The sequence below is a fragment of the Echinops telfairi genome, unplaced genomic scaffold (genome assembly GCF_000313985.2).
Source record: "Echinops telfairi isolate 266 unplaced genomic scaffold, ASM31398v2 ScPeMD7_9;HRSCAF=40, whole genome shotgun sequence".
Classification (NCBI taxonomy): Eukaryota; Metazoa; Chordata; class Mammalia; order Afrosoricida; family Tenrecidae; genus Echinops; species Echinops telfairi.
In genome coordinates, this window is record NW_022103906.1 from 43,394,920 (window position 1) to 43,419,035 (window position 24,116).

General features: G+C 40.7%; 1 protein-coding gene across 3 annotated transcripts; it reads right to left on the reverse strand.

Annotated features, from left to right (window-relative positions):
- Positions 1 to 690: 690 nt before the first annotated feature.
- UBXN8 (UBX domain protein 8) lies at positions 691 to 23,762 on the reverse strand. 3 transcript variants are annotated; one of them, XM_045286928.1, is made up of 8 exons: positions 23,454 to 23,762; positions 19,008 to 19,070; positions 12,333 to 12,406; positions 9,468 to 9,590; positions 7,694 to 7,831; positions 6,231 to 6,272; positions 2,415 to 2,489; positions 691 to 1,316 (listed from the first exon to the last, which is right to left on the reverse strand). In XM_045286928.1, exons 1-8 carry the CDS (start codon positions 23,539 to 23,541, stop codon positions 1,149 to 1,151), a joined length of 771 nt encoding a protein of 256 aa, XP_045142863.1. In that variant the 5' UTR covers positions 23,542 to 23,762; the 3' UTR covers positions 691 to 1,148. The 3 variants fall into 3 exon arrangements, with proteins under 3 accessions (XP_045142863.1, XP_004696252.1, XP_045142864.1); XM_004696195.2 differs by having other exon boundaries at positions 19,008 to 19,130; positions 23,454 to 23,761; XM_045286929.1 differs by lacking the exon at positions 19,008 to 19,070 and having other exon boundaries at positions 23,454 to 23,760.
- Positions 23,763 to 24,116: the final 354 nt, after the last annotated feature.

Sequence of the window (24,116 nt, forward strand, 5' to 3'; positions counted from 1 at the left end):
AGAATAACCAAAATTCTAAAGACTACAGTGTTAATTTCTGAGCGTTGAATCAAGGGCAGTCTTTGTATATATAGCCATTTAAGCCGGCCATAGCGCCTGTGCCTAAATTCAGAAGAACATTGCTTTTGTAACCAAGGAGACAATTAAGCATCTCTATTATTAGCCCTTTAGTTGTTCATGCAAAGGAATAGTTTTTCTTTGTCTTAAAGAAAATTATCTGCATGACCAAGAAATATCCCTCATAAATTTTGTGTTGAAAAATTGGGGCAGGAGGAGCATTGTGTTTTTCCATGCATTTTAGAATATATTAATTACTAAAATATTTTTTTTTAATTTAGTGCTGATAATAATTTTCTGGAATCAAGGTTCCAGAAATGATGGAGATGTACTACTGAAAACCGAGCCTATGCAAGTGTGGTCAAAACAAGTAGATGTGAAAATGCTCTCTTTTGCTCTTCTCTTGGCACGTCAGGCTATTTGAAAGACCTGCTGGAAGCTTTTTGAATCTTTGAAAGGAACTAAGACAACTCAATGGCCAGAGAAGCCAGAGAATCCACCCCAAAAAATAAGTTGTTCTTGCTGACTTTGTTTTTGTTTGGGTGGCGGAGTGTGTGTGTGTGTGTGGGGGGGGGTGCCCTGATTAGTTCCTCTACTAATTATCTATTATCACAGAACAAATTTCACCAAAACTTAACAGTTTGAAACAGCATTTATTCCGCAGTTCTGAGCGTCGGGAGTTCAGAAGCGGCTGTCCTGAGTGTTCTGGTTTGGGTCTCATTGGGCTGTCGTGAAGGGGAGCCAGGGCCCCAGTCTGGGATTTAACTCTGGCAGAACTCACTCCAAGTGGGAGACCTCAGTCCTTCGACCTGGGATTACTCCCGACATGCTGTCCCCCGGAACAAGCGATGAGATAGACGATACAACCTGATCCACGAAGGGCATGTCTTCATTTCTGGTTACTTCTGTTGATCACGCAGACAAACCCTGGTACGTTGTGGAAGCGGGCAGAACAAAAGTGAATAGTGGGAGAGAGATTAATGAGGCCATCTTAAAGGAGGGTGACCTTTAATTCAGTCAAGGTATGGCACAATTTCAGCTGAATCCTTTATTGTCCTGTAAGATCATGGCACAACTGATCTATTTCTTAATTAGCTGCTCTGCTTTTTCTCTTCCACATTGAGAACAGTATCCACAGTTATTCCTATGTCCTCCAGGGTCCAACTTCCCTCTACTTCCAGAGGCCTCCTGGGAAAGGAAGTAGAAAGGCTATACAGGGATGTGGGATAACCAACTTTCGTCATCCAGTCAAGTAAGACCTACAAGAGAAGAAAACCTTTGTTATCACATATTTGTACACACTGTGTTCCTCTAGTTCTCTAAGGTTCTTTGATTAAATGGTGCCATTAGTGGCAATGAAATAATGGAAAGAAAGCTCTCACAACTTTTAAAACCCCTTCCGAGAGTTAATATTCTGATGGGAACAAGGTGAGGCCTCGTTTTAATTTGTACCTCTGTGATAAGTGACCCCAAATGTTTGTTCACATTTTTATTCTTTGTTTTTCTTTGGAAAGCCACACTCACGTTTTTATTCTGCTAGTCTACTGAAGTACTTAACCTTTTATTTGACTCATGTGTGCTCCTTATAAAAATTAGCTGTATCATATATAATGGTACAACCTTTTCTTGCAAGTTTGATGTTTAGCTTTATGAATTTTCTCATTCAATTTTTTTCAGTTCATTAATTTTTTTGATAGTCATATGCCACTGTTTCCATTATGATTTATGCCATTTCTTGACAGAGAGAGTTAAACACAACTATCAGGATTAAAATTTATTTACATTTAAATGTACTTTCGAACTGAAATACACCAGAGTGCTTAGTAATTAGTTTCAGTGTCAGTGTTCGGTAGACTAGATCTCATCATCTTTATTTCTCTCTACTGTTCTGTATGTGGTTCCAAAGTGTTGCTTTTGAAAACAATTGTTTTTATAAGAAAAGAAAATATTTGGACAAAAGGAAACAAGCTCCTTGAGAGTGATCTTAAAAATTATATAAGCAGTGGCGTTTAGGTTAAATGGATGCAAAGTTACTACTGGCAATTTCCTAAGGGTTGAAAGCATCTTACCCACCAACCGGGAAAAACAAAAACAACAGAAAAGGGAATATAAGAAAACTCTAATGCAGACTACTAGGTTCAACAAAGTCTTAGTTTCTGCATATATGAAGTATCAAACTCTTCCTCTGGCACATGAATAAGCTACTGTCAAGTTTACATATATAACTACCATATATACTCGAGTATAATAAGCTGACCCAAATATCTGCTGAGGCACCTAATTTTACCACAAAAAATGTGCTGAAAACCCCAGCTTATACGCGAGTGTATGTGGTATATATTTCTCAATTTTCTCACCTGGGAACTGCAAGATTTAAAAAACCTTCTCCTCGGAACACAACCACTTGGACAGCGGAGGGCAACAGTAACTACCTAAGGAATAAAAATAGTCAAATGAGAATTCTAATCCATGACTTAAGTTACGCCTCCTGTTTAGGACCTAAACGTATTGCTGTTGGGTCCACTCTAGTTCTTTTTGTTTGTTTTCACTCTTAACAACCCCATGTGTGCCGGAGTGGAACTGTACCTGCTTAGTAACAGAGCCTTCCAAAGCAGGCATCACAGACTAAACACTTCTTTGCCCCAAATGAAGCTGGGGTAACGTGACCTACCAAGCCAAGGGAGCTAGGGCCACCTCAGATTCTAGACAAAAATACTCCCCTGGAAGAAACATTATGTTCCCCCCCAGTCTCTCGTGTCGGTGTGCACCATCCTCACTTCACCTCCGGAGGGACGAGGCCAGTCTGTCCCAGAATCTGGGAGCCCAGAGGCCTCTCCTTGGAGCAGCTCTGCTTTATGTACTTTACACACAGAAGTTCTCTAGCCCTTCCTTCGCTAAAAACAGCCAATATCAGGCTTAGCCTGCAAACTGCTCATCTATTATGGAACATTATAAATAAAAAGATTTTTTTAAAGCAGATGATAGATCAATAATTGATGTTCGATAACTGATGTTCAATATTTGCCTCCTACAAAATCCCCCCCCTTACAAGATTCTTATGACTAATGTTATCATTAGCTGTTCTGTGAATTGCACTGGCAGCCTAAAATAGTGGTTTTAGAGCAACAATCCCTCAGGAAAACCACACTAGAAAATATTCCCGCTCCTGTAGTTAGGCATTGGAGTCACGGCTCAATCAGTGTTATGTGATTTGGAATTAATCATAGATTAAAGGCCAGTTATACTTAATTTTTGAAACAAAATTTAATTTTACAATCTTTAATGATGTGATAGAAAAAGAATTACAACCAACCAACTTATTTCTTGAGAAACAAAGCTTATGTTATAGTGAAGTAATGTTTTATATTCGATAAATGCTTGAAAGAAATACTTAGTGTTTGAAATGTAGCAATTGTTCTATTACAATTTTTGTGATGGTTGGTTGTGCTATTTGTCATATTATGACTGGATAATGGACCAAGATAGGAGTAGGGAAAAGGCAAAGGTCATTGCCCAAACCGAACCAAAACCCCTGCCATTGAGTTGATTCCAGACCTTAGCGACCCTATAGGACAGAGCACAACTGTTCCTTTGGGTTCTGAGGCTGTAAATATTTACTGAAGCAGACTGCCTCATCTTTTCTCTCCCAGAGTGCCAGGTAGGTTGAAATTGCAGCCTTTGGGTTGGAAGAGGCTTAGCTGCTGGGCCACCAGGGCTCCTCCACAGTCAGACGCTGAAACTGCTGTTGGACATCGCTGTATATCTTGTGTCTGTGTCACAACTTTCAAGTCTCTTCGGCATAGACCTATGAATGGAATAGCTGGGTCATACGGTAACGTATGCATGAGAGTGTCAAAGCAGTGCCCCAAAAGTTGTTACCACAATTAAGAGCATATGACAAAGTAGTTACTGTAGTAATCTGATGATTTTTATTTAAATTGCCGTTTCAATTTAAAAGTAAGCCAGCAACCACTCATGCACTGCCAGGGGGAATGTAAAATGGTACAGCCACTGTGGGAAAGAGTTTGGCAATTCCTCCCAAAAGTTGAACATCCAACTACAACATGCCCCAGCTATTCCACTCATAGGTGTATATATGCCCAGGAGACTTGAAAGTAGTGACACAAACACACAACATTTACACCAATGCTCCCTGCAGCACCATTCACAGCCCAAAGGTGGAAATAACTGAGATAAAGGTGTATATAACTGAAATAAACAACAAAAACCTCACTACTGCCATCAAGCCGATTCCTGTGGGTTTTGAGACTAACTCTGGGAGCAGAAAGTCCTGTCTTTCTCCCTTCAAACAGCTGACCTTGCAGTTAGCAGCCACACATGTACCCACTGCACCACCAGGGCTCCTGATGTCTGTCTACTAAAAGATAAATGGGTAAGCAAACTGGGGTACAGACAGACTGTGGGACATTAATCAGCCATACTGAGAGATGCATCCTTCTACATACTACAACATGAATGAGTCTTGGGTTGGGAAAGGCCTGAGCAAAGTAAGTCAGGCACCAATGGGAAACTACTCTTGAAATAAGCGTTATTAGTTCACTCTAGCTCTAAAACTCATAAGAGGGCGTAACTGTCCAAACAAAACCACTGCTTGTGGATTTATGCCAACTCCTAGTTGACACCATAGGACAACACTAGAGGACACTAACGTAACAGCCCATTGCTTCTCAAGGCTGTCTATCTTTATAAAAGTAGCCGGTCACAGAGTGGTTAGGGGGTGGGGGATTCGAAAGGTGGACCTTTTGGTTGGACTTGGGGGAGGGTGGAAAAAAAAAAAAAAAGGTGGACCTTTTGTTAACAGAAGAGCACTTCACCACTCTACCTCCAGGGTCTAGTCCATTGTAGACTGCTCTTGTCCCAGCAATTTCTTAACCGTCTTGGGGTCATAAGTCTAACAATATTAAGCACTGCCTTTCTCCCTAAAAAAGGAGATGTGAGCACAAACAGGTGCAATCTCAATGGGGCTGTGGCTGACACACAGGTCTGCCATCCAGGGGACCCTGAGTGCCGAGCTTCTGCTCTGGAGGAAGTGTGTCATGTGTCTCAAAGCCTGTGTGAGTTCATACAAGCGTTCCCTTTCCGACCTGAACTATACCTAACGACTCCTGCATTATGAAATGGTTGCCATAGATACCAGAGCTTGATGAGACACCAGGGTGCAGAAGCATGAATTTGACACAAAAGGCAAGGGATAAATTAACCATTTTTTAAAAAGCAACTCTCACAGCGCAGGAGTGGGAGGGAGGGTATTTGGTAGTTGGATTGCACTTAAGTTCAGACTTCCAAAACAAAACAATTAGATGTTACAAATGTGCTGACAAAAGTGAAACCCTCTCCATTACTTTCGAGGCTACATAAAACATGGTTTTCAAGGAGAGCCTGATAGTGGTTGAGTGCCAAAAATGGAGAGCCATGGAGTTTGGGGGCTTTCTGTCTGCTTTTATTACCTCCAGGCCTTGTGTTCCCAGGTTAGTGGCCTGCCTCCGAGCTCCTGGGCAGGGGCAGGAAGGCAAGGCAGACAGAGGCTGAGAAGGCAGCTCGGTGCAGTTTTATTTGGGCCCCACCACAGGCCCAAGCAGCAAACACCTCAAAACATCTACAACAGAGCTGCATTCTTTACTTGCTCTTTTTTGAAGGGGAGAAACTAGCATTTGAAGTACTCTGCTGATTTTTATTCCGTGTAAGTAGCTCGTCAGTGACTGGAAGTTTTGGGAAAGTCCACGTAAGCCACCACTGCTGCGAATGGGCACTCTGAAAAACAAACTTAGCTGACGGACAGCAGCTTCTAAAAGAGGCTCACTGAGAAGTTTTATACTATTTACTATTTTTAGGATCAGGCCTAATTTAAGTAGACTCACTTAAGCCATTTTTTCTATTTATATCCAACTTTGATTTTCTTAATAATTGCTATTGGCTCGATTCCAATGCACGGCAATCCCATGTATACAAAGCAGAACCGCTCTGTGGGGTTTTCAATGCTGGGACCCTCCAGAAGCAGACTGGCAAGGCTGTCTTCCGAGGTGCCTCTTTGTGGGCTTGAACTGCCAACCTTTCAGCTTGGCCACCAGGGTTTTTACATCTGACTTTAGGTAAGGCATATTTACAAAAAAAGGAAGAAATAACATTTAAGAGGGGAGTAAGAGGAAGCTTACTTCAGCAGCTGTTTCCGGAGGTTCTTCAGGTAAATCAAGAACCTAAAGAAAAGCAAATATTGGTAACAGGAATGTCAACATTTTCAAAGAGAAGAAAGTAATGTATAAAAAGAGCTTTCAATGAAAATCCTCTCAGTATACATCTATAGAATAGGAATGAAAGCTAGATAAAGACTTTTTTGGAAGTAAACTACTTAGTGTTAATAATAGATCATAAAAACGGGATTGGAGGGGACGGGGGAGCCCCTCATAATGATTGACACACACACACCTCTCCAAGGGAAAGAACAACAGAAACCATGGGGGAAGGGAGACTGGTCGGTGTGAGATATGGAAATAATAACTTATATTCAAGGGAACACGAGAGTTGGGAGGGGATAAAAAAGAGGAGCTGATACCAAGGGCCCAATAGAAAGTAAAGGTCTAGAAAAGAATGATGGCAACATATGTACAAATATGCCTGATGCACTTGCTGTATAGACTGTAATAAGAGTTTAAGGGATCTAAAAAAAAAACAGATTTGAGATGATTGTACCAATCTACACAATTAAAGAATGTTGTTCTTATGGTATTTCCAGATAGCATACACATAAAAGAAACAAAGGGTAAATATTGACATGGATTATGCTCAGTATTTACAATTACTTCATTTAGACTCATACATGCATTTTAACACAATTGCATAATTGCCCTCACTGGCTCTTTGAAGGGAAAACTACTCTATTTTTCACAAATAGGATACCCATGTAAATAATGTGCCCACACATACAAAGGGGCTTCAGAGTTCATGGTTCCTCTGTTCTGTCTCATGATCTTGGTGCTACAGCTTCTAGTGCCACTTCAGACAGGGATCTCACATGCACTCTACTAGTGGCTCCTCTTTCTTGGTGGTCATAGGATTCCTCTGTTCCTGTGTATGAGATGGCTCACTATTATAGCCAGTGGTATGGCAAAACTGACCAATTCCTAAGTTCGAATCCTCTATACCTTATTTGCATGTTCCCACCCAACTACTATTCGTAGTTACAGACTACGAAGAGCCATACCAAGAATTTCACTTCATCATAAAGTGAATAGTTGTTCATCAGTTTCCTAAATAGGTCAGCGAGGAAAATTATGCACTCGTGTTAGAATGAGGTTGCTATTAAAAACAGTTTTCAGCTACTAATTGGGGCTTAATCATAATGTCTTAAGTTGCCTAATAAAGATGGTCTCCTCAGTAAACATTACATTTTCCAGTTCTTCAAATTAATCCTCAAAAAGAACTGAGTGTTTTCTAAACATGTCGTTGATCTTCAAAGCTTCCCTCTTAAGTTAGATTTGTACTAATTAGTACTAATAGTGAACAGGGAAAGTAATTCTTAATGCATCACTGATCACCTTGTGAGAAGAACCATTAAAGCCAGCCCTAACTTTCCCATAGCACACTGACACAATTCTGTGAGTAGACATGGAGTAATGACCTTCTTCTGTGGGGGTTGTTTAACAGGTGGTGAAACTCTGGTGAAAGATTTAGGCAAGTTCCGTCTCCTTGCTGCTTCTCTGTTTGACGTTTCAAAAGACATCTGACTTGCATCTTCAAGCACCACGTCTTCATTGCTCTGGTCAAGGAAAACAGACAATTTATAAAGAAACCGCCCCAATCACCTTTATTCTATTCATAATGGTTATTTCTCTTATCCTGGTGGCATTCCAATACAAAAAATAAGTGGGTTATTTAAAATTAAATTAAAACATCTCCTTAGACAAGAAAACCTGAGGCTTAAGTTCTCAGATCTCACTCACTCTATAGAGTCAATTCTGAGTCCTAGTGACCGTATAGGGCAGAGTAGAACTGTCCCCTGTGGGTTTCTGGGACTGTCAGTCTTGTGTATTGTGAAAAATGACAATCATATCTGAAGACATAGCCTAAAAGCCAGCGGTAGAATGGGCAATTCATACTGAGATCATCTTAGAAATTGTTTCATCTGGTTAAAACCAAGCTATCAATGTCCAGCACCAAAAGCACAGAACACAAGCTCAGTCCGGTGCAAAGAGCACTTGTATTTGACCTTTCTATCTTCCGCATTAATCCTATTACCTACCTCATGTTTATTGTGTAACACATCATTACGAGATTAGTAAAAACTCATCTGATTCACAACAAGTATCCTATTTAGGCTGAATCATTTTCTTTATAAGATGGGAAAGGTACAGTCTAAACAGAAAGTATAAAAGGCAAAACTGTCTTTGGGATAAAAATGGGCTTACATGGAGAATCGGTGGGCGTGTTCTACTTTTTTTTTAAATCATTTTATTAGGGGCTCATACAACTCTTATCACAATCCATACACACATCAATTGTGTAAAGCACATTTATATATCATTCTCAAAACATTTTCTCTCCACTTAAGCCCCCGGCATTAGGTCCTCATTTTTCCCCTCCCTCCCCGCTTTCCCCTCCCTCATGAGCCCTTGATAATTTATAAATTGTTATTTTGTCATATCTTGCCCTGTCCGACGTCTCCCTTCACCCACTTTTCTGTTGTCCGTCCCCCAGAGAGGAGGTCACATATAGTTCCTTGTAATCGGTTCCCTCTTTCCAACCCACTCTCCCTCTACCCTCCCTGTTTCGCCACTCACACCACTGGTCCTGTAGGGCTCACCCGCCCTGGATTCCCTGGATTTTCAGTTCCTATCTGTACCAGTGTACATCCTCTGGTCTAGCCAGACTTGCAAGGTCGAATTCGAGTCATGGTAGTGGGAGCAGGGAGGAAACATTTAGGAACTAGAGGAAAGTTGTATTTTTATAAGAATCTTTGTGAAAACAAAATTGAAAAATTTAAACTTCTGTTGGCAAATGAGAAAATTCATACTCAATGCCAAATGAAAAATAGCCAAAGCTAATTTGGCTTTAAAAGAGAGACCTCAGCAATTAATGTAACATGAGCTAATAATGCCTTGGAGAGCTTACCCCGAGGAGAGATGAGTGCCCCTCACATAGGAAAACCATCGTTACTTGTATTCCAAGTGTGCTCAAGTACTACTTGATGGTGGAACTTTGCACGGGCTGAAGGGACGTACTCTTAGCCCTCCAAATTCACTGACCCACTCAACACATCAGGCCGATACAAATGTGTAATCGTTATTAATAAACACTGCTGAAACTATCACATAATTTTAACAGAAAGCTCAACAAATTTAAACAAACGCAAGTAGTAGAAAAATTCAAAATATAGAATGAAAATATTTTCTAACCCCAAGTTTGTGGCCATTGCTTAACTTCCAGGTTTCACCCGTCATTTGATAAAATCGCTCTTCCATTTTTTTCAGCTTCATTTCTTGGTGAGGTTTCAAAACGTTCTCTAAGTATCTGCTGACCTGTTCAGAAAAATAAAGTCCATGTTACTACCTTACATATACTATACATACTAATGTTCTTCCAGGAGCCCTGGCAGCCTAGTGGTTACATGTTGGGCTGCAATCCAAAAAGTCGGCAGTTTGGAACCACCAACCACTCCTTGGGAGAAAGCCGGGGCTTTCTGCTCCCATAAGCCATAACTCTCTCGGAAACTTACGGGATAATCTACCCTGTCCTAAAGGGTCGCTATGGATTGCCTGACTCAATGACAGTTTTGAGAACATGTACCCTCACTATGAAGTCTCCAGAAACTCACATCCTGTGTTCGCATATCAACTCCATTGTGCAAATTAAGGCAGCACTGTCCATTTTTACTTCCCTCCATAAAATTCTGCATTTGCATGTCATGCAAACTAAAACAAACTCATGTATTTATATTGATATGGTAGACGACCTCCAAACTCAAAATCATGACTCATAGCGACCCTGTAGGACAGGGTAGAACTGCCTCTGGATTCCCATGACTGGAACTCTTTACCAGAATAGAAAACCCCATCTTTCTCGCTGAGGAGTGGCTGGTGGTTTCTAACTGCTGATGTGGTTAGCAGCCCAACACCTAACTACTACACCGCCAGAGCTGCTACTATGGCTAGCTCTCCTTTAACGTGTTCAGTGCAGCACACCTTACGCAGGACACACAAAGGAATAGGACATGGTGCCAGACAACCAGGAGCTTTACATATGGGTGGCTTGTTTAAGGCCATTATTATTCCCTCTTGTACTGTCTTATCCTAACAGGCATGAACTTGATTGGAGGAAGGTTAATTGTATAGACTAATCAGGGTGACGTAGAAGAAACAATATTTGGAATTAAAAGCCATGGAATTGATGGTTTTGAACTAACAAAGCCATTTCTCTCCTCCTCTTCCTGAAAACCATTCCACGTCAACAAGGGGACCAAAAAGCACAAACTCAAATTCTACCACCGATGAAGCAAAGAAACACTAGCCCCCAAACCACTTGCAGCAAATGGAAGAATGGAAATTGACATCACAGAAGGGAAAAGACTGAAACCTGTGTGCTTGCAAAGGAGAACAATGGTAAGAATCAAGCCAGTATACCTTGGAGCAGCTCAGCTACCATAGCTAGGGGAGATGGAGTGAGCGACACAGCTAAAACCAGGAAGTGGAAGCTGACAGAGGAAGACACATCAAGCATGGCCCAATAATGAGTTAGCAATGACTCGATAATTCTGATTAATTCTTTACACCTGACTTTTTTAGTGAAAAACGAAAGAGCTATTAGGTCCTCAGATCCACTATCCTATTAGCCACAGGCAGCCATGGAAGGTTTCTTCTCGGAGAAAATGAACCAGAGAGGCTCCAGATTCACAGATCGTAGCACTAGTGGAGGGCAGTAGTGCAAGTGAACACAGAGGAAGTGAAAATGAACATACTGAAAGGGAAGACTCTTTGGTCTCTCTCTCCTACTTTACTAAAATTGCCGAGAGCTAGCCTTTAACTCTCCCCTCACCCCACCACTCCAGATGTTGCTGGGAAAGGTAGATAATTAACATGCAAAATGAAGTTGTATCCCTACCTCACACTATACATGAAAACCAACTCAAAATGGATCAACAGCCTAAATATCAGCAATAAAACAAAACGTTCAGAAGACAACATAGGGATAAACCATATCTTTGGATTTGGCATATTTTCAGAAATGCTAAGAACATGTGACAAAGGCAAAAATAGATAAACTGGATTTCATTAACATTTAAAACTGCGTAGAACATAATCATTAAAGTAAATGACAGCCCACAGAACAAGTGAAAGTATTTGTAAATCATGTATCTAATAAGGGTTTAATATCTAAAATATATAAAGAACTACAACTCAACTACACCCCCCCCCAAAGCCAATAATCACATAAAACAATGTTCAACATCATACTTGCTAGGGAAATGCCAACAAAATCTTGACAGATGACTGGAATAGCTATAATTTAAAAGTATATAAGTAAATTACAAGGGTTGGTAAGAATAGAGAGAAACTGGATGCCTCTTCCATTGCTGGTGAGCCTGTAAAATGGAGCAGCCAATGTGAAAAATAACTTGGCAGGTCTTTAACAAGTGCAGCATAGAGTTACTAAGGAGCCATCAATTCCCCCTCTGTATGGAACCAAAAGAATGAAAACAATCCTGAGACAAATCAGCACCACAAATGCTATTGGGAATAGCAACACTATTCACAATAATGAAACAACCCATCAACTGATAAATAGATAAAACAACGGGGTATAGCCATACAATTAAATATGGCCTAGCCATAAGAAATAACAAAATACTGATACATGCTACAACATGGATTAACCCTGAACACATGTAATGTGAAAGAAGCTAGACACATATTGTATGATTATATTTTTATGAAATATCCAGGAAAGGTAAATCTATAGAGAGAGATCGGTAGTTGCCAGACAATGGGGCTGGGAATGGGAAGTCATTCCTTAATAGCTACAGGATTTTCTTTGAGAATGATGAAAATATTTGGCAATTAGATAGGCATGGTTGCACATTGTGGGAATACTGAACACAATTGATTTGTCTTGTTTACAATGGTTAATTTTATGCTAAATTCATTTCGCCCAGTGGAGGGGTGGGGCAATCTTAGCACATCCAGAAAGTAACAGACTCAGCACCTACCCAAGCCCAGGTATCTGTCTGTGTCCTCTGTCAATAGTCTCTAGAATGTCTGAGTTACCTTTTCGCCCTGAGCGTCTTCTTGTTTTTTTCTTGCAAGTTTTTGCCTTTCCTCGTTTTTCTCCTCTTCTTCATCTAAGACATTAATAAAAAGTGTTAAAAAAAACTTTTTAAATTCCCAAGGATCCCAATAAGTTGAATGCAATATTGTCTGAAAATAACCTGTAGATTTTAACATTTTGTGACAAAGACAAGGTGACTTACTGCTGTGGAATTTTTCTTTTTCTATTAGCACAACATACAACATATACACACAGGTGACACAGATCCAAAAGTAAAATCTACAACAGAGCTCTGTTCTGAAACAGATTCTCTAATGTGTAAGACAGTAACTCCCCAACCCCCCAAAAAAAAACAGGAAAAAGCTCCTCTGAGCAAAGCTTTCATAGTACACATCCCACCCACACACCCCGTCCCCAGGCGAGCACGGAGCAACTCCCTCCGAGCTAGTGCACTTGGTGGCATGGCCTGGGAAGGTTCTCTCTGGTCACAGTGAATTTTTTCGTTAAAGCCCTTTTGCTTGAACCTCGTTTTTTTGTGTGTGATGGCAGATTCAAGAGAACAATGTGTGGCTGTGAAATTTTCTTTCCTGCTTGGGAAAAATGCTGCAGAAACTGTTGAACACAGCTTACAAGGACAGCACTACAGGAAAAACTCAGGTGTATGTGTGGTTTTCTCATTTCAAAAAAAAGGTGAAATGTCAATTGATGACAAACCTCATTCTGGATGTCCGTCAATTTTCTGAACAGATGAAAATGTCAACAAAATTCATGCACTTGTGCTCAAAGACTGACAATGGACCACTGAATGGTGGGGAAGTTATCTGGACTATCTTGGAGCTCAGTACAGCAAATTTTAATGGAAGATTTGGAATGAGAAGGGTCACTTCGAAGTTTGTGCCTCCGGTTCTGATGGACCAGGAAAAAAGAACATTGAGTGGAAACATGCCTTGCTTTGAAAATCCAGCTCCAAAGCACCCTAGGCTTTTTCCCAAAGATCGTCACTGGTGATAAGACATGGTGCTATTCTTACGACCCCAAAAGCAAACATCAATCAGCCAGTGGAAGACACCATCGCCACCCTCACTTTAAAAAGCTCAAGTGAAATAAAAGATCAAGATGATACTCATTTGTGTTTTTTTCATGTGAGGGGGATAGTGCATTTGGAGTTTGTCCCACCGGGTCAGACTTTTAATCAAGCTATTTATTTAGAGGTTCTGAAAAGATTGCATAACAGGGGGACAAAAAAGCCTTGATGTGTGGCAGATGGGGGACTGGTTTTGCCACCACAACAATGCACCTGCTCACGCAGCCATCTCAGTGCTCCAGTTTTGGGCACAGAACAGCATGCCTCTCTTGCCCCGTGCACCCAGCTCACCTGACCTTGCTCCTTTTGTCTTCTTATTGTTTCCGTGAATGAAGAGGGACATGAAAGGACAGCGATTTGATAACAAAGAAGTGAAGAAAAAAACGAGGGAGGTGCTTTCAGCCATCCAACCAGATGAGTTTGAAAAATGTTTCCAAAAATAGAATCACAGATTTGACAAGTGTTTTAAGTGCAATGGAGAGTACTTGGAAGGTGATAAGGTTGCTTTGGAAAAAAATTTAAATACATAGCTTTGAAAAAAAATTCTGACTCTTTTTGGGTACTCCCTCGTATGCTATTACTGTGCTCCTAGGTGATAGTTTTGGCAAGGGCACTTTCAGAGTCACTCTGGTGGCTCTTCTTCTGAAGGCCCAACAGGCGGCAGCACAGAGGAGCAAGGAGCTCTGTGATGCAGGCTGTAGGGAGGCCGTGCAGTCAGCCTTGCTCACATAGCATGCAGGCCTCAACAGTGGGTGTGCTTGACAACGCCCATGACTGACCAAGATTAAGTTATCCGCTACTGAATATCAAGAGAAAGAATTCCTACGGTTGTAAAAACCCTTGTTGTAAGGGCAGTCTCAGAAACTCACAGCGTTGCTATGAGTTGACATTGACTCAATGGCAGTCGGTTTGGTTTTGGGGGAAGGACCTTTGTAATTCTGGGTAAACTGTGCATTTAAGCATGTGGCCCACTTCTTAAAACAACAGGTAACAAATAATTTTCTAATACAGCAAAAATAATATTCAAAATGGCTCGCAAATACTAATATCAAACCTAACCTAACTAACATTCCCATGAGGAATGATCCATTTTATAAGAAAATAAACACTGAATTGCCTGGCTCCTCATGTCGGAGCATTCAGTTCTATCAAAAACTCATTTCCATGACAAGAAGTATTAAGTGTATAAAACAATAATGAGAGCAGTAAAGTACAACGTGTAATCAGAAGGGCCACTTAAGACCAAAAAACAGGTATGTTATGTGATCAGTCAGATTCTGGCTACCCTAAGACGTCTTCCACCAAGCCCTAACTCAGAATGTCATTTTAAATATATCAATAATAGGTATACTTGTTAACACAGAGGACAGACTGCTTTGAACTTTGTTCTGCAAACCTTTTCTGCAAAATAAGGAGGAGTAAACTTTTGGATGCATTCAAAGACTCGTTTCTCGGTGTGCAATGAAAGTACAGGAAATAGCACGCTATTTTTCTATGAGCAAAGTAATTTTTTATCCTTGAATAAAAGTTCAATACATTAGGCTCTATGGACTGCCAGAAGAAAAAATAAATCTGTCCTGCAGAAGTACAGCAGAAAGCCCTTTAGAAGAAAGGTGGCGAGACTTTGTCTCACCAATTTTGGACACGTTCTCAGGAAAGACCAGTCCCTAGAGAAGGACACCATGCTTGGTAAAGTGAAGAGTCAATGAAAAAGAAGAAGAGCCTCAATGAGATGAATTAATACAGTGGCTGCAACAATGGGCTCAAATATAACAATTGTGAGGATGGCGCAGGAACAGGAAGTGTTTTCTTCTGTTATACGTAGCGTCACTGTCGGTTGGAACCAACTCACTGGCACTTGGCAACAACAACAACATCCACAGTCATAATTGTCACTATACATTAGGTACTTGTAGTCTTCTGTGGTGACTATCTCAAAATGATCAACCTGTGAGTGCACCAAAATGACTTCCATGCCAACAGCATAACTGTACAATTGAAAGGCAGAAATGGTAAGGAGTGTAGTCTTCCCTCTTTTACAAAACATAGACTAGAATTCCTGACAAATAGTTTAATGTATGCAGTAGCTATCCTTCTGATATAAGAATATATTTAACCCAAATTACCTAAGAAATGCTCTCACTTAGTTTTCTATATGAATAATTTCAAGTATGAGAACAAATATCAAAAGAAGAAAAAATAAATCCAAAATCTATGGTTGAAGACCCTGAAATATCCAGTTTTCATGTTTGTGTCAAATGGCATAATCTGTGAAGATCATGTTTATAACTAATAATTAATCTGAAGCAACTCAATTAAATGATGTATCTTTTTTTATATTTCACATAAATAGAAAACACAAAGTACCAGATTAACTATTGGCAAGGGTCTTTCTAATACATAGGAAAATGTAGGCTTTAGTTTTAGGATTCATCTTTTCTGGAACTAATGATAATACAGTTTTCATAGGATTTCAGAACTAATACATTTTCGCTTATCGAAACAAAAACATCCCTGAGTTCCTGTTAAGGGTGATGGAAACAAATACTGGTGATCATTGTACAGCATCCTTACCAAAATCAATACATTGCATTGTGTAGATAAAATGTGCTGTAGAGCAAGGGGGAACCAATCACAATGATCTACATATAACCCCCTCCCAGGGGGACGGACAACAGAAAAGTGAATGAAGGGAGACAGCAGTCAATGTAAAACATGAAAAAAAAACTTATAAATTATCAAGGGTTCATGAGGGAGAAGAGGTGGGGTAGGTAATGAGCTGATACCAAGGGCTCAAGTAGAAAGGAAATGTTTAGAAAATGTTGATGGCAACAAATATACAAACGTGCTTGACACAATGAATGGATTGTGATAGAGCTGCAAGAACGCCCAATAAATGATTTTTTTCTTTTTAAAATCATTTTATTGGGGGCTCATACTTGCTTTCTACTTGAACCCTTTTCAAAGGCATCAAAGAACAGCTCCTCATTTTTCCCTCCCTCCCCGCCCCCGCTCCCTCACAAACCCTCGATAATTTATGTTATTATTATTTTGTCATGTTTTATACTGTCCGACGTCTCCTTTCACCGACTTTTCTGTCCCCCTGGGAGGGGTTTATTTGTAGATCCTTGTGATCGCTTCCCCCTTTCTCCCCTATCTTCCCCTTCCCCTCCTGTTATCACTACTCTTATTACTGATCCTGAGTGGTTTATCTGTCCTGGATTACCTGTGTTTCCAGTTCTTATCTGTACAAGTGAACATCCTCAGGTCTAGCTGGATTTGTAAGGTAGAATTGGGGTCATGATGGTTGGGGGGTGCGTGGGGAGAAGCATTAAAGAACCAGAGGAAAGTTGTATGTTTCATTGTTGCTATACTGCACCCTGACTGGCTTGTCTCTTCCTTGTGACCCTTCTGTAAGGGGATGTCCAATTGCCTACAGATGGGCTTTGGGTCTCCACTCCGCACACCCCCTCAATCACAATATTTTTTGTTCTTTGATGCCTGATACCTGATCCTATCGACACCTTGTGATCACACAGGCTGGTGTACTTCTTCCATGTGGGCTTTGTTGCATCTCAGCTAGCTGGCTGCTTGTTTATTTTCAAGCCTTTAAGACCCCAGATGCTATATCTTTTGATAGCCGGGCACCATCAGCTTTCTTCACCACATTTGCTTATGCACCTGCTTTCTCATCAGCAATCGTGTCGGGAAGGTGAGCTTCATGAATGCCAGTTTAACAGAACAAAATATTCTTGCATTGAGAGAGTACTTGAGTAGAGGCCCAATGTCTATCTGCTTCCTTAATACTAAACCTATAAATATATGCACATAGATCTATTTCCCCATCAACATATATAAATATATTTACATATGTACATGCCTATCAATAAAATGATTTTGTTAAAAAATATACTGTAACAGCAAATGTTTTGTTATATATTTTCTTACCACATATACACAAAATCACATTGACAAAGCTCTAATGAACAAACAAATCTGTCTTTGTGGAAGTAGTCAGGATGGTCCTTAAAAGCAATAGCAAGACTTTACCTCACATACTTTGTACACATTATCAGGAGACGAGTCCCTATAAAAGAAAATCACGCTTGGTCAAGGAGAAGGTCAGTGAAAAGGAGGGAGATTCTTCACAAGATGGACAGACACAGCGGCTACTACAATCGGCTCAGACATAGCAAGGATGGAAAGGCTGGGACAGGACTGGGGGCAATTCATTCTGCTGTACACAGGGTGCCCACGAGGCTGAGCTGACCGAAGGCAACAAACCAACAAGGAACCAGTTCTACAAGAAATGTTCCAATTCTGTAAGCCAGTAATTTCACCTCTCCAGAATGTTCTTAAAGGAAATGCATTAAAGTTTGGGGCAACCTAAATATTCATCAAGAGTAGGAAAAATGAATCTTAATCATCTATAACCACAAAGAGACATCTTGTGGAAAATGATAAAATATCGGAAGCTGACTTGCAATACTGAAGAGAGAGAAATATGGTCATGAACAACCTCAAACTTACAAGCTAACGACTGGAGGGATATTTCATTCAATGTCTGTGGTGGTTCTTCTTGTGAGGGGTCATCACGTTGGTTCAGACTCAAACAACCCTATGTGTGATAGAACAAAACCCTGCCTGCTTCTGCGCCAGCCGCTAATGGCTCTTATGTTTGAGCCCATTGTTGCAGCCACGGTGTCCATCCTCTCAGCAAGGGCCACCTCTCTTTTGCTGCCCCTCCACTTTACCAGGTATGATGGCCTTCTCCCGGGACTGGTCTCTCCTGACAACATAGCCAAAGTACATGAGACAATTGTTTTTTTCAAATCACAAAATGAATTTCCTAACGTTGTTGCTGTTGGGTGCCATTGAGTAGGTTCCTAAATTAAGGGCATTTAACAATACAAAGGAGATAGGTGCCTCAATGAAATTTCTAAACCAATGGAAAATAAACAGGGTAATGGCCTTTAGCGACTAATGGTAGCTATAGTTAGCATTTGTGGGATAATTTATAAACTGCCAAACACCAATTAAACTGCACAAACACATACACAATTAAATTTGAAATTAATAAATTTACAATGTAAATTTACAAACCCACATAGAATACATATATCAAAAATGGACAATTTCTCATTAAAATGTTGGGGTTTATAATGCATTCAAAAGAATCATGACAAATCGCTTCTCAGCCTTTTGGCTAAGATCAAGTGTCGTATCAAAATAATCATGCCTAAAGTTAAAGTGTTTATAAAACCAAAACCAAACTCGCTGCTATGGAGTCGATTCTAACTCATGGTGACGTAGGGCATGGTAGCACTGTCCCTGTGCATTTCTCAAACTGACTGTGCAGGAGGAGGACGCCTCGTCTTTCTCCTGAGAAGAGGCTGGTGGTTTCTAACAGCTGACCTTGAGGTTAGCAGTCGAACATGCAATCACTATGCCACCAGTCTGCTCCTAAAATGACCATGTTATCTTGAAATTACACATAACAAATAATGGTAAAATGTTTCTTACTGGGCAAAGTTCTAGAATCAACTTTAACAATTGAAGCATAAGAGGGTAGCATAAAGAATGCACTCACCTTTCAGGTAAACTTGGCAACGTTTAAATGACTTGAGCCAAGAGGTAGTTACAGAAATGACTACTGTAAGAATAGCAAACAGGAAGAAAATTCGGCCACACAGCAAAATGAAATCTTTAATTCCTTATCAAGAAAAAAAGAAATTACAAGTAAGCAATTAATACTCAGAAACACTTTTCTTAGTACTAATAATGAATGATACTAAAAAAGCATGCTAAAATATATTCTATGCATGAAAAAATTATAATTTTTTCCTACAACATTCCTGTGTGATCAAATTCATCATGGTTGTCATTACCAGACAGCTTTTTAAAAATTTCATCCATTTTATTGGCATATAGTTCACTTATCATATAGTTCAGTGATTTAATCATATCAAGATTTGTACAATCATCACCACAATCAGTTTTTAGAATATATACTTCAATCCTGTACTCATCATGATTAGCTCCCATTTCTCCCAACCTCCTCTGCCATATCCCCAAGGAACCATTAATCTATTTACTGTCTCTACAGATTTACCTATTCTGGATTTCATATATAGAAAAACTTTAAAAAATGTTTAAACCCTAAAATCAAAAACAAAGTAAAATATATAAAAACCTTGATCGAAAAGAAAGCAGAAACCATTAAAAACTAGAACAAATTTAAATGGATCATAAGGGAGATCAAATGATAGGGTGCTAAATTGTAACCTAACTGCATCTGCAACATTCCACTTTCCAATGCAGGTTGCAGGTCAGCAAGGCTGTTGACATCCCTGCTCCACCGTCAGAGGGGATTCACCAGGGACGTAATCCACATGTATTTCCCCTTCCCTTTTTAAAATACTGAAACAGCTTTTAAATGGGTCAAAAGGGAGATCAAATGATATTATATTTTGACATAATGATGTCTGCCATAATCGACTTCACAAAGCTGACTGATAACAAGGCTATTAACATCCCTTTAACTCTGATTAGAGTCTTATCCGTGTGTGGAACCTACAAATGGATTTTGGGCTTCCATTGTTATCCATAGCCTTCTACAAACCAGGTGTTCACAATTTAAGCTCTGATACCATTCCCTGCTTTAGATTTGGATTACCAGTATATTATTTACAATCCTTGGATCACACAGGCTGGTGTATTCTTCCATGTGGCTTTAGTTGATGCCTCACTTAGATGGCTGCTTGTTTGAAGAAAAGACTGTAAGACCCCAGATGTATTCTTTCATATACCTAGGCACCATCTAGTTTCCTCATCACACTTTGCTATAGCACCCATATCTTCAGTGATCTCTTCATGAGGGTGAGCATCAAGCAAGACCATGCCCTTAAGAACTGATGGTTCTTAGATTGGGGGCAGTGCAAACCCCAAATCCATTCATGTATCTATGGTTTATATATGTTTTTGGGTCACCTTAAAGACATTGTTGTCATTTTGTAAGAGAACAGCCTTGATCATCCCTCTGGGGAATCATTTCCACTGCCATCAAGTTAGTGCTGACTCAGAGCAACCCTTCAAGGCAGGGTAGACTGCCCCTGTGAGCTTACCAGAACAACTTTTCAGAAAATAAAACTTTCACCATGTAAAACATCTTCCATTTGAGGGATGTAGGTATGATTAGAGTGACTGGGCTAAATTAAAAATGTTCTGTCACTAATGACTACATTCTAGTTTCCTTTCTACTCAGAGAAAGGGTTAAAATTGCCCACATAATTAGACATTAAATTGTGTCAGTGTCAACTTTTAAAAATTCCATTTCTACTTTAAAACACACATGGGGGTGGGGGTGGGGTTAAAGGGAGCGGATGTCAAGGAGTTCAAGAAGGAAAAGAATGATTTGAAGCTGATTTGGGTAGCAATTGTACAATACTGCTTGATTTGATTGAACTTTAGAATTTTATGCTATCTTTATTAACTCCCAATAAAATGTTTTTTTTTCCATGGAAGCACAGATTTGTATTTTTCACAGTTAAAACTGTTTAATACCATACTTCTCTATTTCTCGGTATTTAGACATTTGTAAATGAAATTATTATTTATGTGGTTGCCTTAAAAAACTAAAAGAAATCATCATTTGCTCTTATATCATTCTCTTAAGAAAACAGATCATTTTAAATCAGTAAAAATGTAGAGTATCTACTTTGTGCAATACAAGGGGTTTTCAAAAAGTTTTTGGAAAAAGTAAATTTACAGTTAATGGAATTTCCCCACAAACATTTTGAAGGCCCATTGTAGAATTTGCTAAATGGCGAGAAGATACAATGTTGAGGAGATGGTTTAAGTGTTTAATTTTCTCTTTAATTTTAAAGACTTCCCTGTGTGTGTGTGGGGGGGGGGCTATTGTTGTTCAACCACCAACCTTTACTATCCTGTTTCCCCGAAAGTAAGACATCCCCCGAAAATAAGACCTACCTACAGTTTTGCCTCTCGCTGAAATATAAGGCATCCCCCTGAAAATAAGGGTTTGGATTGTTATGATGATGTTCCAGAAGATGGTGACATGACTGTCATTGAATAAATGAGTTAATATACCATAGATTGTTGTACATGGAAATAATGGTAGTAACAAGAAATTCTTGGTACTGTAGGATTCACAGTTTGTCTGGTTATGCTGGTTTGTGATGACTACTACCGTACCGTATACAGGTAATAAATTTCCTTTTTTGTTGTTCAGCAATAATTGTGTACCGTATTCTTCTTCATGGAAAAATAAGACATCCCCTGAAAATAAGACCTAGCGCATCTTTGGGAGCAAAAATTAATATAAGACACTGTCTTATTTCTGGGAAAACAGGGTATGTTAGCAGCAAAGTACTAAATCACGGCACCACTAAGGCTCCTTTCTTCTTGACAAGGACTATTACTGCAAAGTAGGAGGTGCTAGCTAGGGGTGGGAATTGGGCAGTGAAAGTGAAGAATGGTGACTGTGGGAACAGCTGACTGGAGGAGCTCTGGTAGCAAGCGTGGTGGGTTAGGCGTCAGACTGCTAACCACAAAGTCAGTGATTTGAAGCCACCAATTACTCCTCAGGAGAAAGACAAAGGTTTTTACTCCTGTAAAGCATTAGTCTCAGAAACCCACAGGGACAGTCCCATCCTGTGCGAGTACAGGCTTATTGTAAGTTGGAATTGACTGGATAGTAGTGAGTTGCTTACTGAGTTGATTATCTTACATTGATAAAGGTCTTGTTAGATTCTAATATAAGAGAGTGAGTAGGTGGTTTCTGGCGGGTCTTTTGTAAAATAAATAAATAAAGCACTTTGATTTCTAATGTAAAACATTTGGGGGCTCCTGGCTCTTCCAAGATGAGAACAGAGGGGAAATAAAATGAGGAAATATACAAAGCTAAGCTTCATCATGGTTTCTAACCCTAGGTGTTTTTTTTTTAATGAGACAAGTCCTCTGATCACTAAACGTCCCAAAACAACTGCCTAATTCTCTACATCCCCGCATTACTCAGTTTTCCCCTTTTGATGGTATTACCTACTAGATGGCGTTATTCAACCCCACTAGGGAGTCATCCTTGAGTCTGAAAATAAGTCCTATTGATTCTGCTTCAGAAAGATAAATTCCAAAATGTGCCTATCTTTCCTTCCTGCCACCATCCTGGGCGGTGCAGTTCATGTGTTTGGCTTCTAATCGAAAGGCTGGAGATTCATGTTCACCAGAAATGAGTCTTGGGAACTCTATGAAGCATTTCTACCCTGTCCTTTGGGGTTACTGTAGTCAGAATGGCCTTGAGTAGATTAAACCAGATAATAAGTTATGAATAAACGGTGAATCAGCACTATGTGACTTTTTACAGGGCTCAATAAATGGAGTCTTGCTTCACTACCCTTTGCTCTCTGACTCAAGCCCAGGGCCTTCATCTGTTTCCTCCAAAACCAGTTGCCATGGCAACTCATAATGACGCTCGAACACGTCACAAGTCCTTCTGCGTAGAACAGTGTTCCCCCGGCTTTTCACAGGGGTGGTTCCTTTTACTAGTCAAATCTCAGAATCGTTCATTTTAATTCCTCAGGAAGTTTTCCAAGGGCCACCTTAAATTCGGCTCCTATATTTTAAAAACAATCAAATTATCCTGCTAATTTCCTGTAGGGCGCTCATTAGATCTGAAAGTGTCCTGTCTATATTTGTACCTGGGCTTTTTACCTCGTACCTCCACGACAGAGAAACTCACACCAAGTCCTTAAAGGAGTAATTGGCCTGGTATGGGCATCGGACTAGGAATACCGCCTGGACAGAGGAAAGGCTCCCCGACAGCCCACGCGGCGCCTCCGACCCCGCCCCCACCCGCAGGGCAGGCGCCGGAAGAGGGTGGCCGTTTGGGCGCAATGCAGCGTGGGAGTCGTAGTCCACGCTCCGCAGGCAAAGCAGCCTGCTTGGCCGTAATTCTCCGCAACTTCTAGGGCTAAGTTGCCCTCGTGTGAAAGCCGAAGAGGGGCAAGGCAGCACTCACCGAGATCCGGAATCCCTCGCCGGAGCTCCAGACACAAGATGGGAATTGAAGAGAGGAGGAAAATGCCAACGACCCCTCGAGAAGCCATCGCCGCGAGGCGCCGGCTTCCGGACGCGAAGCCCGCCGCTGTAGCCGGCCGGCCCCCGGAGGGCGGGGCGGAGATTCTCCTAAGGGAGAGGTTGGGAAAGAGGTAGACTTTAACGTTGGGCTGTGGTGGGGCGGAGATGAGCCTCTGTTTCACTCGGAGTCGGACATCGCTTTTCGGCAGAAACGGAAGTCACCGTGTCTGGTCACATGATGGCCAAAGAGAGCCAGGCCTCACCAACCTGCCGCCTCAAGTTTCGTGGGGCAGCACCACCTGGACAGCGGCGGCCCCCAGCTGCGGGCAGCGCCTGCCCTGTTGGCGGCCGAATGCTGCGAAGGTTACTCGGAAAAAAGATGAGGAGGCAGCCTGGCCTTGTGGCCGAAAGGATCACGTGATTGTGGGGCCGAGCTGCTAAGCACTTGCTCCCTTGGGCTTTCCTCAGACTTAATTCTTGCGGGAAGACAGCTCAAAAGTGGGGACTGGTGTCAAATATCTGCCCCAACACATACCCGAAAGCCAGATCCATTTCCCCTTGTCAGTTCGGGCAACACATTGTTTTGTTAATGACCTAACCTTGA